Below are 15375 nucleotides of genomic sequence, written 5' to 3'. Positions count from 1 at the left end.
GGAGTTTTGGACGCATGATCGTGCAGGACCTAAATTGGTTGTTGCCGTTCAACTCTGTTGATGTTCTGTATGAAACCCAGTTCTTGCATCAAGAGCGTTTCCTGTCTCAACAAGGGCAGCTTCTCTTATCGCATGTTCATCGTCGCGCAATAGCGAGACTCACACACGTGAAAGTAGTCCTTGCCCAGTTGTACTCTCTTGGTATTGCCGTGCGTTATACTCCTACTGCCACTGTTTCTAGTACTTTGCTTTTTGCTCTACGTCGCACTGTGTATCATCTACCGCTTTGAAAACAACGCCAGCTAGTTTCACCCTTTGACTTGAACGGCTCACTTATTAAATAACTCAACGACGCATATGTAGACAACACCTGTAAACATAGCGACCGATATGACCTAGTACGTTAGCACAGACAAGAGAGGACAGTGGATAGCAGCTACAGGGAGAGAAAAAAGTGATGCACTTTTGTTTGTTTTTGCGCACAATTTACCCACTGCGCAGCACTCAGAGCATCCTGGCAATGTCATGTTTTTCGACGAACGCCGAGACGTGTCGCAGAAATAGGATCACGCGGGCCCCAAGTATCTATCTGCATTTTGCGCTTGTACTTATACTGTACCGCCAATATTTCCGCTCGCTTCGAATCGCAGGCCGTGTTCGCAGCTGCTTAAAAGAGAGAAGAAAGAAGTTAAACGAACAATAGTAAGAACGCGTCCGTCTCGTCATTTTGCGATTCAGTTTCGAAGCAAACAACGGCCACGTAGCGGAGGAGCCGGCAGCATCGTCCATCGCCCCGTGTTCATCTCCGCGAGACACCACCGCACGCACACCGACCGACCACTTTGCTCGGCGCGCTGTCGGGAGCGTCGAGGACGCGAAAACAGCTCACCTCTCCCGCCGCGCGGATCCCTCCTCCTCACTCCTACGACGTCCACACCTACACACGCTCGCACCCCGCACTATTCCACCCGTGCGCCGCGGGAGAGATGGGCGCCGTGCAGCGTACTGCATATTATGTGTCGCCGCCGCCGTGGTAGTCCCTTGGAAATGAGATCGGCTACTTGGACAGACGCCGGTGCCCCGCGGAAAAGAGCGGAGCGCGGGGGTCCGCACGCGCTCGGGGGTGAAGCCCAACCTGCAGTCTCCACGTTAGGAGAGGGGAGGGCAGCTGTCAAATTGAAATGGCCGCCGGTGGAAGCGCTGCACCAGTTGCTCTGTTGTTGCTTGCTGGTTGCCGCTGTGTGTTGTTGCTCGAGGAAGAGGTTCAGGGAAGGGTGGGGGGGAACGGGGTGGGGAGAGGCTGCAGACCCGTATCAAGAGCGAGATGGTTACGGGGCATCCGTTCTGGACGGCGCAAATTGGATGGAAAGGACGAGCGAGGCGCGGCGGCTCTGTCGTTGCGACGCCACACTGGCCGCTTCTTGCTTTACTGGGCGCGTCGACGTGCGCGCGCCCGCAAAGTGGATTTTTGAGGCCTGATTGCGTAGCGCGCCCGGGGGACGAAAACCAGGTTTGTGTGGTTGACTTGCTCGTCCCGCAGAAAGAGAGAGAGAGAAAGAAGTGGCAGAGCTGCAACACTTTCGGCGCTCCCACTGAGGACCGCACCAACTTTACTTTATTTGCGTATTATTATTTACTATATATATATATATATATATATATATATATATATATATATATATATATATATATATATATATATATGTGTGTATTTTTTTTGCACTGGTTCCTATTACCGATTTGGTCCGTGTTCAGTGGTGCGCGAGCAACGCTAGCATCATTTGTGTGTACGTGGCTATGGAAGCAACCTGCATGGCATGTTTTGTTGTCTAGATTGGTGACCGTGGAGAGCGCAGTGGGGCTTGGACTACGAGGGCTCTGTGAGAGCGTTTGTCTTATCCACCCCGAAAGTGGAGGTGGGGACGGGAGCAGCAGATTTTTCGCGAAGATGTGCCGGGATATACTACGGTCGAAAAAAAGGCCCTTTTCAGTGGCATCGCCCTCCTAATGTGGTTTTCCCTTCGATTTCACCGCGACCAGCTCCCCTGCTGCTTTTAGAACTCGACCGCTGATGGAGTAAGCCTGTTTTCCCCGCGAATCTGCTTGAATATGAAAGCGAAAAAATACGATGCGGGCGTTGATGCTGATGCGAGAAGATATACTTGATGTACGTGTCAGCGTGCTATGGAAGATCGCGCTGTCGCACAGCCGCCTGAGTTAAAACAGCTCAGCACACCGGTCATCGTATTATAAAACGGATCCCGCCATCTCGCGTTGCCACTGGAAAACTTGTTCGTGGCGGATATGATCCATAGTACACGTGTTGCGAATAGTTCAATTGAAGTGTCAAGAATTAATTTTACATACGCCATTTCTCGCTATCTTCGTTTTGCAGCGCTCATGGCTGTCTGTGCGACCGATCCATACCTTATTTTTCTTGTTTAAGATCAGAAGGAGGAGAAGGGCAGGCGTCAGTGAACGTATGCTGTTGCTTGCGGACAACGAGTTCATTTTTTCTTTATTCCTCGTTCTCTTTCCTCTTCTGTTTCCCCTGCAGCCAAGCACGGCCGCCCAAGCGTTCGTCGATGATGTCGATGAGTCCGAGCAATGGGAGTCCGCTTGGTATGATGAGCAAGAAAGGCCGCATGGATGACTACCCCGGCTACGAGAATGGGCACCTGGCAGGTACGTGCATGTGTCAACACTGAAAGTTGTGCATCCTCTTCGCATCTGTTATATCTTGTCTGTGTGCTCTCTTCGGCACCGCACTTGTACGGAAAGGAGTTCGTTTTGGAGTCTATGAGCAGAGGATAGGGGATGTGAACGTGCGTTTATCGATGAAAAATGTTCTCCGCCAGGTGGCTTGCAGGTCACCCCTTTCGCTCCTTATTATCCGCGGTATTCAGGAAGCCCTACTTTTATGCACCTTTTTTCACTATGTCGGCTGTAGCCATCTCCCAGGTTACCAAAAAGATATTCTCTAAAACGGCCTATCCGGCGTGTGCGAATACTCATATTCTTCGGCATAAGGCTAGATGCTCTTTTTTTCTGGGGAGTGGAGGGGAACCCACGCCTTCTGCATGGCTGTAGACATCGGACCAACCGCTTTAGGAATGCTGCTTCGTCGTCTGTGAACACATAACTCGCCCATTCTCCAGCTTGGTCCTCAGCGTCAAGGTGTTTTAGTTATCTTCCTGATTTTATTGTTTATGGGGGTTTAAGGTCCCAAAGCGACTCGGGCTATGAGGGACGCAGTAGTGAAGGGCTCCGGAGATTTCGACCACCTGGGTACTTTACAGTGCGCTGACAACGCACAGTACACGAGCCTCTAGAGTTTCGCCTCCATCGAAATTTGACCGCCGTGGCCGGGATCGAACGGCTATCTTCCTGACTTGCAGCACTGCATACACTGTAGCTGGTTAGAGCAGACTTGATCAGTCGGACCTTCCGACCGTTCAGGTAAGGAAGCACTATCTCTTTCCCTTTATCCCCTTCAAAAAATGAAAAAGTAAAAGAAAGCAATTCGGTTTCATTTCTCTGAATTAATCGGCAGTGGCTTTATTAGAAAGGCGTTCCCGGTCCACTGCGTATGAGTCGAATCGGAATTAAAGTGGTTCAAAAAATAGAAGACTGATTTCAGTAGATTCTAAACACAATTCAGCGCCTCGAACACGTACTGACGTTTTCTAGAGCCCCATAACGGGGCTGATAAGGAGCAGAAGAAATAATACCGACCTGTAATAACACAGGTACACAGCGATGCACGTGTTGCTGCCGTAATAGGAAGATACTCGTGAAACGTCCACATTGCGCGTAAGTCTCAGAAAGCGTAGCTACATACTAACTCTCTGCGCTTACTTACAAGTGCGCGATGTTTTTCAGCGCCGTCCGTCGACCGAGGGCAGCACTTCACTCAATGGCGCCACGCTCGGGCTGGAACAAACAAAGAAGCCAATGCCAGCGTTGTTTCTACACGAAGCGATAGAAAAACTAGCGGCGGCGCGAATGAAAAAGAAAAAAAGACAGAGAAACAAAATGCACAGAGACGGTCAAAGTCGCGCCGAGGCTCGAACGCGCCGCCAATCGTAAAGTCAGCGTTCCCAGCGAAGCGCACCGCCATGCGCGCTCCCTCGCGTGTTTTATTTCCCGCCGGCACCGAAGTCTGCGAACTATCTCTCAACTCTCTCGGCGCCTTCGACTCCGAAATTTATTATTTCTGGAAAAGCGCGACTGCGTGCAGCCGCGTCGCGGGTCTCTGACGTCGTTCCTGCACACACTCGTGTTTTTATATCGCTCGACGTTGTTCGCATTTGTTCCGTGCCTTCAGCTGCTCTCCCTACTCTTCGCTTCCCTCACTCTCTCTATTAACTCACACTCTCTCCACTTTCCCTCTCTCTCATGAGTTTTCTAGTTCCCCCGTCTGTCCAGCCCCACGTCACGGGAGCGTGCCGAGCTTTGGCCGCTTCCGCGGCGAAAGCAGAATGAAATTCAAATTAGAGCGAGAGAGGGCGCCACACGCTACGGGGCCGCTGCGAGCCATCGCGGAGATGCGCAAGTTGTTTCCTCCGAGTGCCTCCATTGATGCTCCTTAAAATGGAATACCAACTCGCGTCAGTGATGCCGCGGAATATGCAGCGAGACGCCCGCAGCCGTTTTTATTGGCCGCACCAAGCGCAACGGCCTCTCTGACTCGCGTCTCTCTCTATTTTTTTCGTATTTTGTTTCTGACAACCTAAGGAGAAGAAAAAATGCAAGAAGCGGTGGCGGCGACTGCAAGGCTATACGCAGGACTGCTCCCTTTTATTGACCTGATATAGTTTTACGATTACTTCGCTTTTATTAACCGCCGCCCGGGCTATAAAAATTCCCCGACATCGTCTGCAGGAACAAACGCCGATCCGGGAGAGCACAGAGCTACGGCAGCAGCACTCGGGAACAAAACGGCCAGCGGAACTGCTCGGCGAGACAAGATGTCGAATGCTGCCCGATCGGTGCTCACGCACAACCTTTTGGCTTATTCAGTTTTCTTCTCATTATTTTATCTCCCCGCTCGTCGCGCACGTATTTCGCTCATTTACGTGTCGAAGGCTCGCATGTGAATTGCCTCTTCGCTATTCGATCTTTCTCGAGCGCTTTCTGCTCGCAGTTTACGCAGTCCGCGGTGCGCAGTTTTGGCGCTCAGGTTTTTAGTGGCTTTCGCGAAACAGAAGCGCTTCTGCAGTCGAGAAGTTAACACGCCGTGCGCGTCGTAAAACTAGCGAAGAGCGGCCTGAGAAAAAAAGAAAAGAAAAAGAAGTGGTAGGGGAGGCAAGTGGGCTATCTTACATTGAGAGCTGCTGCTTCTCAGGCTGAGAACCCTGCAAAATGCGTTGACGAAACGGCCCTGTTTGCAAGAAGCCGCCAAACCCGTGAAAATCGGTTTGATGTCGTATTTTCTCACTCGCCCAACGGTCTCACTCGCCGTGTTGAAGTCTGATAAGACACAGAGACGACATTTATGTAGTTGTATCGCCACTGTCGAGGAGTCCACGCGTCCAAGCTAGGAAACGCCCGGCGGCAGATTTTGTACCGAATCTTTTTGAGATAAATCATTTTACTGCTGCCTCCGACGCTACCGCTGATAGCAGGCAAGCAGTGGCGCCGTAGCTGGCTTCGGTATACAAAAGTCAGGTTGATCTAAACAAAAGGGAAAACAATTTAACTAAAAAACTGTGATTACAACTTGCGGTCTCTTTTCTCGCAAGCTTGAACCTGCGTCCGCTAGGTTATGCTATTATATGTGTCTGCTTTGCGGGTGTTGAGCGAAGCTGACTACGGCAGGCTAAGGCCTGTTAGTGCGAAATGGCCTGACTGACAATGAAATGATGTAGAACTGTGGCTCTCTTTCAAAACAATTCGTTTCCCGCTTCATATTTTTTTTTCTGCTCTTATTACTATTAGTAATGGTCGCATGTGACGTCAGTGCTGATGATCGGCAAACAACGTCAAACACCAGCTCCAACGTCAAAGACGGGGGTTGGCCAGTATGGCAAATATGCGAAAGGCTAAATGTCCAAGAGAAATGTGAAAACCTTAGGCCACTACTCGGTAACGTTGTAGTTTGGGCGTGTTGGTATGACATGAGATGAAAGTTTCAGCGCACGGTCAGACGAGGACGATAAAGAAAAACAGGAACACTCGAGCGCTTCCTTCATGACCTCGTCTGGTTGCGCGTAAAAACTTTCGTGCCCCTACTGAGGCTTTTAGCACAAAAGCAAGAACAGGAATAAATATAAGGCGACACAGCCGCTGTATTTTGCATGAAGGCTTAACTGAAGCACAATAAGTACTGGCAGTAAGCACAAAAGCACAGGCCTGGCGTACGCAGCGACAAATGTTTACGGATATTCGAGGAATGTCAGCTAGACCTTCATTTACGTTATGAATGCCTGGTTAACGGAGTGATCGTTGTGCCTCGCAATGTGCACGGGTTCCGCTACTTCACAAGTGCGTTTGGTCTACGAACCTCATGAAAGCCACTGAGCCACGGCGGCGGGTTGGTATTTCTTCAGTACAGAGGAACTGCCGATAGTGAGCGCTGAGTTAAACAGACTGCCTTGTTTGCGTAGCAGTTGGTCCTCGACGACCTCAGCCACTGCCACTGCCGGTTTTTTTTTTGAATGGCCGCATACATGCTGGTGGGCTTGCTTTTTGGAGAACACTACGTCGATGTAATATACTTGCTGCCAATGTTCTTAATCAACACGATACGATACATTATACAAGTAGGGAATGACCAGATTTTCGTGTTTACCCGGTGTATAAGTGGGACTTTCGAGTGCTAGGCTTTTGCGAAAGATTCTTTACTGCGACCAGTGATACTGACAATAAAATTAGAGGACATTGGAAGCTCATTGCCACACCTGTATTCGCGGTACTGATTTGGCAATGCTCCTAACCTCACGATAATGCCGTCAGGATTACCTAGCATGGTCGTCGTTGAATTAGCTATGCCTTCTTCACGTTAAGAGAGGATGAGCAAGCTTTCCTCCAATATTCGTCGAGCGTCGAGTGAGCCTTTAACTGAATAAGACCGCCTGAGTCATCCCGAATTCTTTCTTCTGCATTTCCTTTTGGACAAATTAGCTATCAGAAGATTAGGCTAATGCTGAACGAATTATTGTCCGTTCCTACACACGCGTACGTGGCTCCTGTCATTCATAATTTATAAGTATCGAGTATGAAAATACGAGTAACATAGAAATTAAGAAAGCAGAAAAGAATATGTTGGAAGTGGTGGGGCTCATTGTATTAAAATAATTCATAGAAAAAACTGTAAATTTCACCTATTATATGGCAACATCAGCATTTCAAAGCAGCACAACCGTAAATTTCGGGATAGAGCTCGCGGGATATACATGTTTAAAAGGTAGAATTTTAGACTCTTTCTTGCTATGCACTGGGTGTGGAGTGTACACTGAAAATTACATGACATGCGGGACGCTTGGCATGCTGCCTTCCTTAAACAAATTATGTAACTGCAAAGTCTGCTGTATAGCTTCTTCAGACCCACGCGGCCGATAACTTGCATACCCTTGTTCCTCTCACGCTCAGTACCACTATAGGCATCCCATCAGCTTCAACGCCTATCTGGCGCAGAGAATGCAATCGTCAGTTTTGATTTTGAGCCCAGATAACCACCCGGAGTCGACGCTGTTATTCCGACGAACTTGCGCAACGTTGCGTTTTCTCTGAGTCAGTTATCGCCTAGATTAGTAACAACTTCGGAGAAAACAAAAGTATGCGTACGGGATCGCCTAATCAGCCGCCTTATCGGCCGGGCGCTAACATTCATCGATCCGCTGGAACAACGGAAAGTGAGAATAGTGAAATCCCATTGTGGCTCACCAAAGAGAGCACACGGACAGAGCGATGCGGGCTCCGGCCGGCCGCCGCGCTGGTGCGCATGTAATATTTATGCCTTGCCTCCCGTTCTTAAGATAAAGGAACGCGCTGCCGCCGGAAGGGTGCAGCGCGAAGAAATGCGCATAAGAACCGCATCCAAAGAACGGTGCCCAAGAAATAGAGGGGCACCGTTCTATCTAGAAGCAATGCGCTAAAGAGAGGAGCGGAACGAATGATGGAGGACGTCTGGCGGGACAGGCCGCGGCGTCGAACGAACGCGGCGTGAGAGAGCGAAATGGGGAGAAAAGGAAGGACAAAGAAAAAGGAACGATCTAAGCAAACAGGGAGACGAATGAAGTACACGAAAATTTCGGGAAAAGCGGCGCCATGTATTGAGTGGAAAACAAACGAAAGAGCGATAATACGAGACTGCTGCCGAGCCAGGAAGTGGCGGTCGGAAGAGGATGGCGGGATAAAGGGAAAACAGTGGCGCTTGGGTGAAAGGATAGAGGGAAGAGTGGCTTGCGCTGGCGAGCTTTAGGGAAACAACAGAAGACTAGAAAGGGAACAAAGAAAGAAGAAAAAAAAACAGGAGAAGAGGAATGAGTAAGAAAAGAGATAATATAAATAAGCAAATGGAGTGCGGGAAATCGCCAGGCTCGCGCTTCGATATTCAGTTTCTGGGAAATTTACTCCGTATACCCGAAGATTCAGAAAGGCTTCCTGACAGAGACTGACGATGATCGGAAGCTGGGACGAGACGCTCCTCACTTTTGCGCATTTCTTTTTGCTTTTTGATTTTTGCGTCTTGCGTGCGCCGGCGATCTGGGTTTGTCATTTGCCCCGGTTTTTGAATCCGTTTCGGCTAGTCCTTGTGCGCTTGCCTGGTGCGCATTATTCGCTCTAGCACTGAGCTGTTCTCTTATATGCATCGCGCATGGACATCTTGTTAAGAAATAGAGCGAAAAAGACCGAATGCTTTATTTATTAACCCAGTGATACTGAAATGCCTTATGCCGGTGTCATTACAGCTGCAGTGTAAAACAGCTATTATATGACTGCAATAAATTTGAAAGAGGCAGCCATATGCGAAGTGTTCCGCATCTGTGTTTTACTACTCTAACAGCTGTCAATATAAATTCTGGCAATGATCTGCATGCAGTGTTCTCTTAACACTCGGAATTTATACGTCACTCCTACTGTTCACCGCAAAGTCAGTGTGGCGTTTAATTTTAAAACTCTGATCATTAGTCACCCCGAAAAATTACCAATAAATCCTGTTTGCGACTTTATTTTGAGTCTGTGAACGCCACGCAAAGCAGAAATGAATTAAAACACATTTCTAACGCACAAAATGCCGTCATTTATTGCACGCAGCTTTATTGTTTCGTTCGAGCCACAGACAGCGTGTATAACAACGGCCAAAGGCCCAGGTTATTGATTATTTACCCATCGCGGAATTATAAAGGGGCTTCGATGCTTTGTGAACCAAAAACCAAATAACTACGTCCTATCAGTTCCCAGCAAGATCGCATTTTATTCCTGCCCAGCTCGTTTGTTTCTCCATCACAACTTTCGCGCCACTTCTCGCGCGCGCTTTCTACGTTAGCCGCGCGTGTTTACAAAAAAAAAAAAAGGGCGCCAACGCGCAGCGGTGAGCGGGGACGCATAGGGCTTCTTATTTAAGCACAGCGCCTTTTACGCCTTCCGATGCGAATCATTTATAACCCTTTTTTTTTCTCTTTGCAGTTTTGTCTCTGTTCTTTTTCCTTGCTTCTTAACCGCACATGTGCACCTGCGAATCTTCGGCTTGAGGCTGCAGCTGCCGCTTCAAGAACAACAAACCCGAGCTGGGCTGCGCGGCGGAGGCGTTATTTCGGAGACCGCGCCTTCGACGCGCTCCGGGTGAACGAAGCGATCGGCCACGAGTCTCATCCCTGCGTGCATGCAGCAGACGCAGAGCGGAAAAACGCGAGCCACAGCGCTGTTGTGCGCGCGCCACCCTTTGGCCGATTATAGCAGCGAGGCGTCGGTAAGGCGCGCATGGAAGGCGTCAGCTTCGGCGGCGGCCGACTCCGTGGCGGTCGGGAAATCGTCAGGTTCACTCCGAATCAACGCGAGTGACGTGAAACACACGCCGATATTATTTTATTTTATTTCTTGCTTTCGCGCGTTTCCCAACCGACGCCCAGTCCTTGGCGCGTGCCATAACCCCACCCACACCGAAAACGGCCCCGCCCGCGTCGGATAAAAGAACAAAAAAAGATAGCGCGGAAACAAGGGGTGCAGGGTGTACGCGCCAAAGACGATGCGTATGCGTGTGTAAGCATATACTGCACACGTGCGGCTGACACGCTGCGGTTTCTGTACATCTTTCCCTCTGCGCTAGCGCTTTTAACCCCCCCCCCCTTTCCTCCCACTTCTAAGAGAAACCACTGAAGACTCCGTAAGCTCTCAGCATCGATAGAGGACTCCCTGTCTGCTCATCGATACTCCTTTTTTTTTTTTTGTCTTCTCCATTTTGTGCGGGAGCAGGAAAGTGACTTTCACGCGCTTCTGGAGATTTTAACCCTCCTCCCACCAGAGATGCGGTGGCGTGTGCGAGAAATAAGCGAAAGAGGCCGGGGCTGTTTTTAGCGCCGATCGCGTCTCCAGATATTAGCCGCCGTGCCCGTTCCTTTGATTTCTTAACGCTCCATGCGTGGGCCTGAGAATCTGGCATTGGAGCTCCTGCGTTACGAGGCGGAGTTGTGCTTAAGAGAGCTGGGTCTTTGTTTCCTTCGTCTTTTAGCTTTTCTTGCCTTCTAGATGAGAAGAAACATTTTACAGATAAGTAAGTTCCAGATAAGTAAAGTCATTGGGCAGTTCTGGTCATTGCACTCTCCTTTTATGGCACGTATAGCACGTGGGGAGGTCAGCTCAACAGTTTTCGCGCACTTGCCAATTTGAAAGGAACTTTTGCTCCGACCGAGAAAAATTCGTTAATCAGTGCCAGTTAGCATCGCGAGCGGCTTGTCCCCATCTGCTCTTTCTAGCTGCCTCCTGTGATGTCAAAGATATTTACTAGCTATCACTGTAACCAGACGCCAGGGATCAACCCTTGTCAACAAGGCAGAAGATGAATCCGAAAAGGAATCTTATAAAAGTAGTAATCTTATCAAAGGAGCCGCTCGCTTCCTTGCATTGCCAGAGTGTTTCGCGCCTCAAAGTGGCCAGAAAGTACCTCTTTTAAAAAGCGCACGCAAGAATAACGAGAAAAAAGCGAAAGGGGGGGGGGGGGGGGGGTGAATCGTAGAAAAGGCGAAGGTGGCGAAGTAGCATCACCACCTCAGAAGTGAAGCAGCGAGCTCCCCGCTAGCGCTCCTACGAGACATATTCGCGTAAAACTTTAAAAACCCAATTCCCACTCCGGCACGCATACGAGATGCGATGGAAATATCGCGTGTTGAGGCACGCACGCGTCCTAGGCTGCCAAGTGTTTCCTGCTGGGTTACACCTCCTCGCCCCTGAACTCCGGGGACGCACGTCGTCGGGAGAACAGATGCATGCGAGAGATCGTGTTGTGGTGGGCGCTGTTTTGCAAAGGAATCCCCCGGCTATAAGGAGTGGCAACGTGTGAGATGCGAGCTGTCTACCACACTGTCCTCTTTTTTTTTTCCTTTTTTCTTCTCTGTCTATTTCCTCCCGAACCGGGATGACGGCGAAGAGGGAAGAGGCGTTTGTGAATGCGTAGCGCCGTCGGCGATTTGGGATTCCCCGGAAGAAAGGCGCAGAGGGCGGATCTCGAGGTGGCGCGTTTGGGACTCCTGTGGGTGTCTCCTTGCCGTTTTCGTTCGCCGAGGTGTTCACGCATGTATGTATGTATAGCGCGTTGTTATGGCGCCAAACAATCCGTCAAAACTGTCCCGCGAGCGTCCTGTTTGCCCTGTTGGTCTCTTCTTGAGCAGCCCTATTCGGTCTCCTGGTTTTCGTTCGCTGCTTAGGCGTGCCGACAATGTGCGTGCATTGGAATGGGATGGGGAGAACAAGGAGGAGGAGGACGAATAGGAGTGCTACCGCAACACAGCTTGCAACCTGGCTGCTTTGTGGACGGGGGGTTAGCGTGAACCCCCCCGGAATCAGAAAAGCGGTTGTGTCGAACGGAAATGAAGGCGCTCGATTTTTCGTTGCCGCATAGTTCAACTTACTCATCCGTCATCGCGTATATGCTTGCGAAGCAGACTGAAGGAAAGGCAACTATGTCGTTTCCTTCGTTTATTGTTTTGTTTACAAACATGCTTAGAAAGTGCTCTTTTTTTTAATTCAGATATTTAATTTGGGAGCCTGTACACACGCAGGAATTTTTCGGCAAAAATTTTGCATCCGTACTGCACAGCTCGCGTTGTAAAGAATCCAGATCCAGGTTCATCTGAATAATACTAAAAACCATCCATGTCTACATAAGCGTACTGCTGTATATGGGGTCACGCAATAGCGTACAGCCGCCGCGGTGGCTCAGTGGCTATGGTGCTCGGCTACTGACCCGAAAGACGTGGGTTCGATCCCGGCCGCGGCGGCTGGAATTTCTTTGGAGGAGAAATTCTAGAGGCCCGTGTACTGTGCGATGTCAGTGCACGTTAAAGAACCCCAGGTGGTCGAAATTTCCGGAGCCCTCCACTACGGCGTCTATCATAGCCTTAGTCGCTTTGGGACGTTAAACCCCATAAACCAAACCAAACCAATAGCGTACACTGTATATACGGCAGCGTTTAGACTAACACCGTCTTGTGACGTAGGCAAGATGCGGTGGTGGTGCTGCTGCTGTCGGCTGGGGGTAAAAGCGTGGGTTACGTCTCATCGAACACATCTAAACAAAGGTTTCCAAAGCAGTTTTCTGATTTCACAGCACACCTATGATGCCGTCTCTTTATGAAAAAAGTTGGAGGCTTATCAAGGTTAAGCCCAGTGGATGCGAAGCAGCCTTCGTTTTGCATTCTTATTATTAACGTCCTTGGCGTTTGGAGGCATGTTGACCGCATACACGCCCGGCGCAAAAACGCTGGCGCGGTTGCGGACACAGAGACTGACGCGACGGCGGGCGCGCGCCGCCTCATCCCTGGCGTGACGTCACATATCACGTGATGCAGCGATGGTGGCGCCGCCGCCGCGTCGCGCGCGACGGCGCGAACCGAAGCGTGGAGGCCTCCGCCGGGCGACGTCCGACGGCGCGATATGAGGCCCCATCTGCAGCCGGTGTGACGTCATCACTTGACGTCACATCATGTGATCTCACTTCAAGGTCAATGGTGGCCACCGCCGGGCGTCGCGCGAAGGCCCGAAACCTACGTTAATATGCTTCGCATAAAAAGCCGAGTACATCCTAGAGCCCGATGCGAAAGTATGAAAATTAACTTCGAGGTCGTTGTATTTTAAAATACCGCGATGCGTGCGCATGGGGGTCGCCCCCGACTGTGGGTATCGGCGAGAGCACGACCAATAGAAAGATATGTAAATAAAACTTACCGAAATTTTGCTGACTTCACAACGTACCCTTAAAGGCGGTTGTCCGGTACCAGTTCGTGGGTGCTTTGAAGAAGAGTGTGACAAAGTATGCTACGTCATTTCGCAGCTATATTTTTTTTAAATGCGATGATAAATAAGTGTTGTGAAGACGGACATGCTCCCAATTGGTGCTGTATATATGTAGCGGACTACATATATAGCGGATTAGAGCTGTATATATGTAGCCCACTAATACAGTCACTCAAACTAGACAGCCTAGGCAGCTCTACACGAAAACGAGTTCTCAAACGTCATGGTATGCGAAAGAAAACGGACCGCGCATCGCACACCGTAGCAGACGACGTCACAGACGGTACCCGCAGCCGCTTCCGGCGTCCTCAAGCGTCCACTTTGTTTGTAAACATAGTGTCGGTCTATGGGTAGGAGGATAGATTACCTCTGTTATCTAGGTGAGGGCAGGATGTAGAAGCAGTTTACAAAGAATGACAAGATAGCATCGATAATACACATGGGCTTTTATGAGCAGTCGTTGGCAATGAATTTCTATAGCAATTGCCGCCACCGTTTTGTTCTGGCTCCGAGCCATGAAATAAGACAAATCTATCGGCTTAAGCAAGCCCATGCATAAAGAACTACAAGAAGATGTTTCAGAAGTTTTCGGCTCTCCATCTATTTCAATTCGGTAGTGACATTTTTGCATCACCATTCTGTCATTATGTAGAGCTCCAAGCGCTGTATTTACCCTACGCGCTCCATTCTAATTTTCCTCGCGCGCACTGCTATGGGATTTCGAAGGGAAGGTATCAATATGAAAAATATTATAAATGTTGACATAATATACCTCCCATTAAAAACTTTGGCCGACGGGCTGAGGACGTGAGAGATATTACGAAAATACAACGATAATTCCTCGCGACTGTAATTGTTCAGAGAGTCGCTGACGCGCTTTATTTCATCACAGGCGCCAGTGAAACCACGTCACTGTCACTTTCGAATCTAGAAATTCGCCGCCAAACGAAATACGTTTAACGCGAAACGGAATTTCGCGTTCAGCATTTCACCGCGCATGCTCTCGGTGATGAGTTCTGACACGCCGAAACCCTTCGGGCAAACAACACAGTGGCGAATCTCGCCAGACGAGCAACCGCCATCCTTTGCGTATATATAGAGAGACCGGCTCGATGGATGCGGCATATGAGCGCTCTCAGTCTTCCCGCGCTGAGATTCAGGGAAAGCGAATGAGCTCGGCCACTTCTCGGCATCCACATCCCGCGGAGATGAAATGTGACAGAAACGGGTTATGCTTTTAGGATCTGCAAATAATAGCGAGCACGAAGGGGAGATGCTAAGAGCACGAAACCAAGTTTGTCTTAGATGCCGAGCAAAAAAACTATATGAAAATAGAAATAATAAGGAATAACGAAGTGGGAGAAGGCGTGGAAAGTTTAAATTTGTGCCAGTGGCAAGTCAAAAGTCAAAGCACAAATCGAGCTCGAGAAGAGCAAAAGTGAGCATTTTTCTACCCTTTTTCTTTTCATTTTCTTCGCTTCCTAGTACCCTCGCGTGTAGAGTCGCGCCGAGAGCATCGCCTTCTCCCTGCACCGCTGCTCTCAAATATGGACGGCTGCGGAAATGGAGTGTGCGCTCTGCTTCCAGAGCACTCGCTCGCTCTTAAGGGCGCCGGTGGTGGTGGGGGATCGAAAAATTATTACGAGAATCAAGCGCAGCGGGCGAAGAGATAACGTAACGAAGGCGGAAGAAAGACGGAACAGCCGACGCTGTGACAAGCAAAGCATGCTCTCGCGAGTAGCGGAGAAATTACGCCGCGCGCGCTCCTTCGTCTCCGCTCGCACTCCTTTCGATCAGTATTAGCCGCGCGGGAGCGGCGGCCGTATGCATTTTGACTGGAGGAGGAACTTCTCGAGAAACCTAATTTGTGCGGCGAGCACTCTTCTTTCGCCGCTGCCGGGCGCCTAGATGGAGGCAAGT

General features: G+C 49.8%; 1 protein-coding gene across 4 annotated transcripts in view; it reads left to right on the top strand.

Annotated features, from left to right (window-relative positions):
- The window catches only part of LOC149372146 (dachshund homolog 1-like), a 240440-nt gene that overhangs the window by 144777 nt on the left and 80288 nt on the right, over nucleotides 1-15375 (top strand). For all 4 annotated transcript variants that reach the window (XM_089566521.1, XM_089566520.1, XM_089566519.1 and 1 more), the window contains one exon: nucleotides 2558-2685. In XM_089566521.1, the coding sequence (XP_089422647.1) occupies nucleotides 2558-2685 (128 nt within the window). The remainder of the gene's footprint in view (nucleotides 1-2557; nucleotides 2686-15375) is intronic.

This window comes from Amblyomma mixtum, chromosome 1 (assembly GCF_055824585.1).
Source record: "Amblyomma mixtum isolate Tamu chromosome 1, ASM5582458v1, whole genome shotgun sequence".
Taxonomy (NCBI): domain Eukaryota; kingdom Metazoa; phylum Arthropoda; class Arachnida; order Ixodida; family Ixodidae; genus Amblyomma; species Amblyomma mixtum.
Note: the sequence above shows the minus strand (reverse complement) of the source record. Positions and strands in the feature narration are given on the sequence as shown.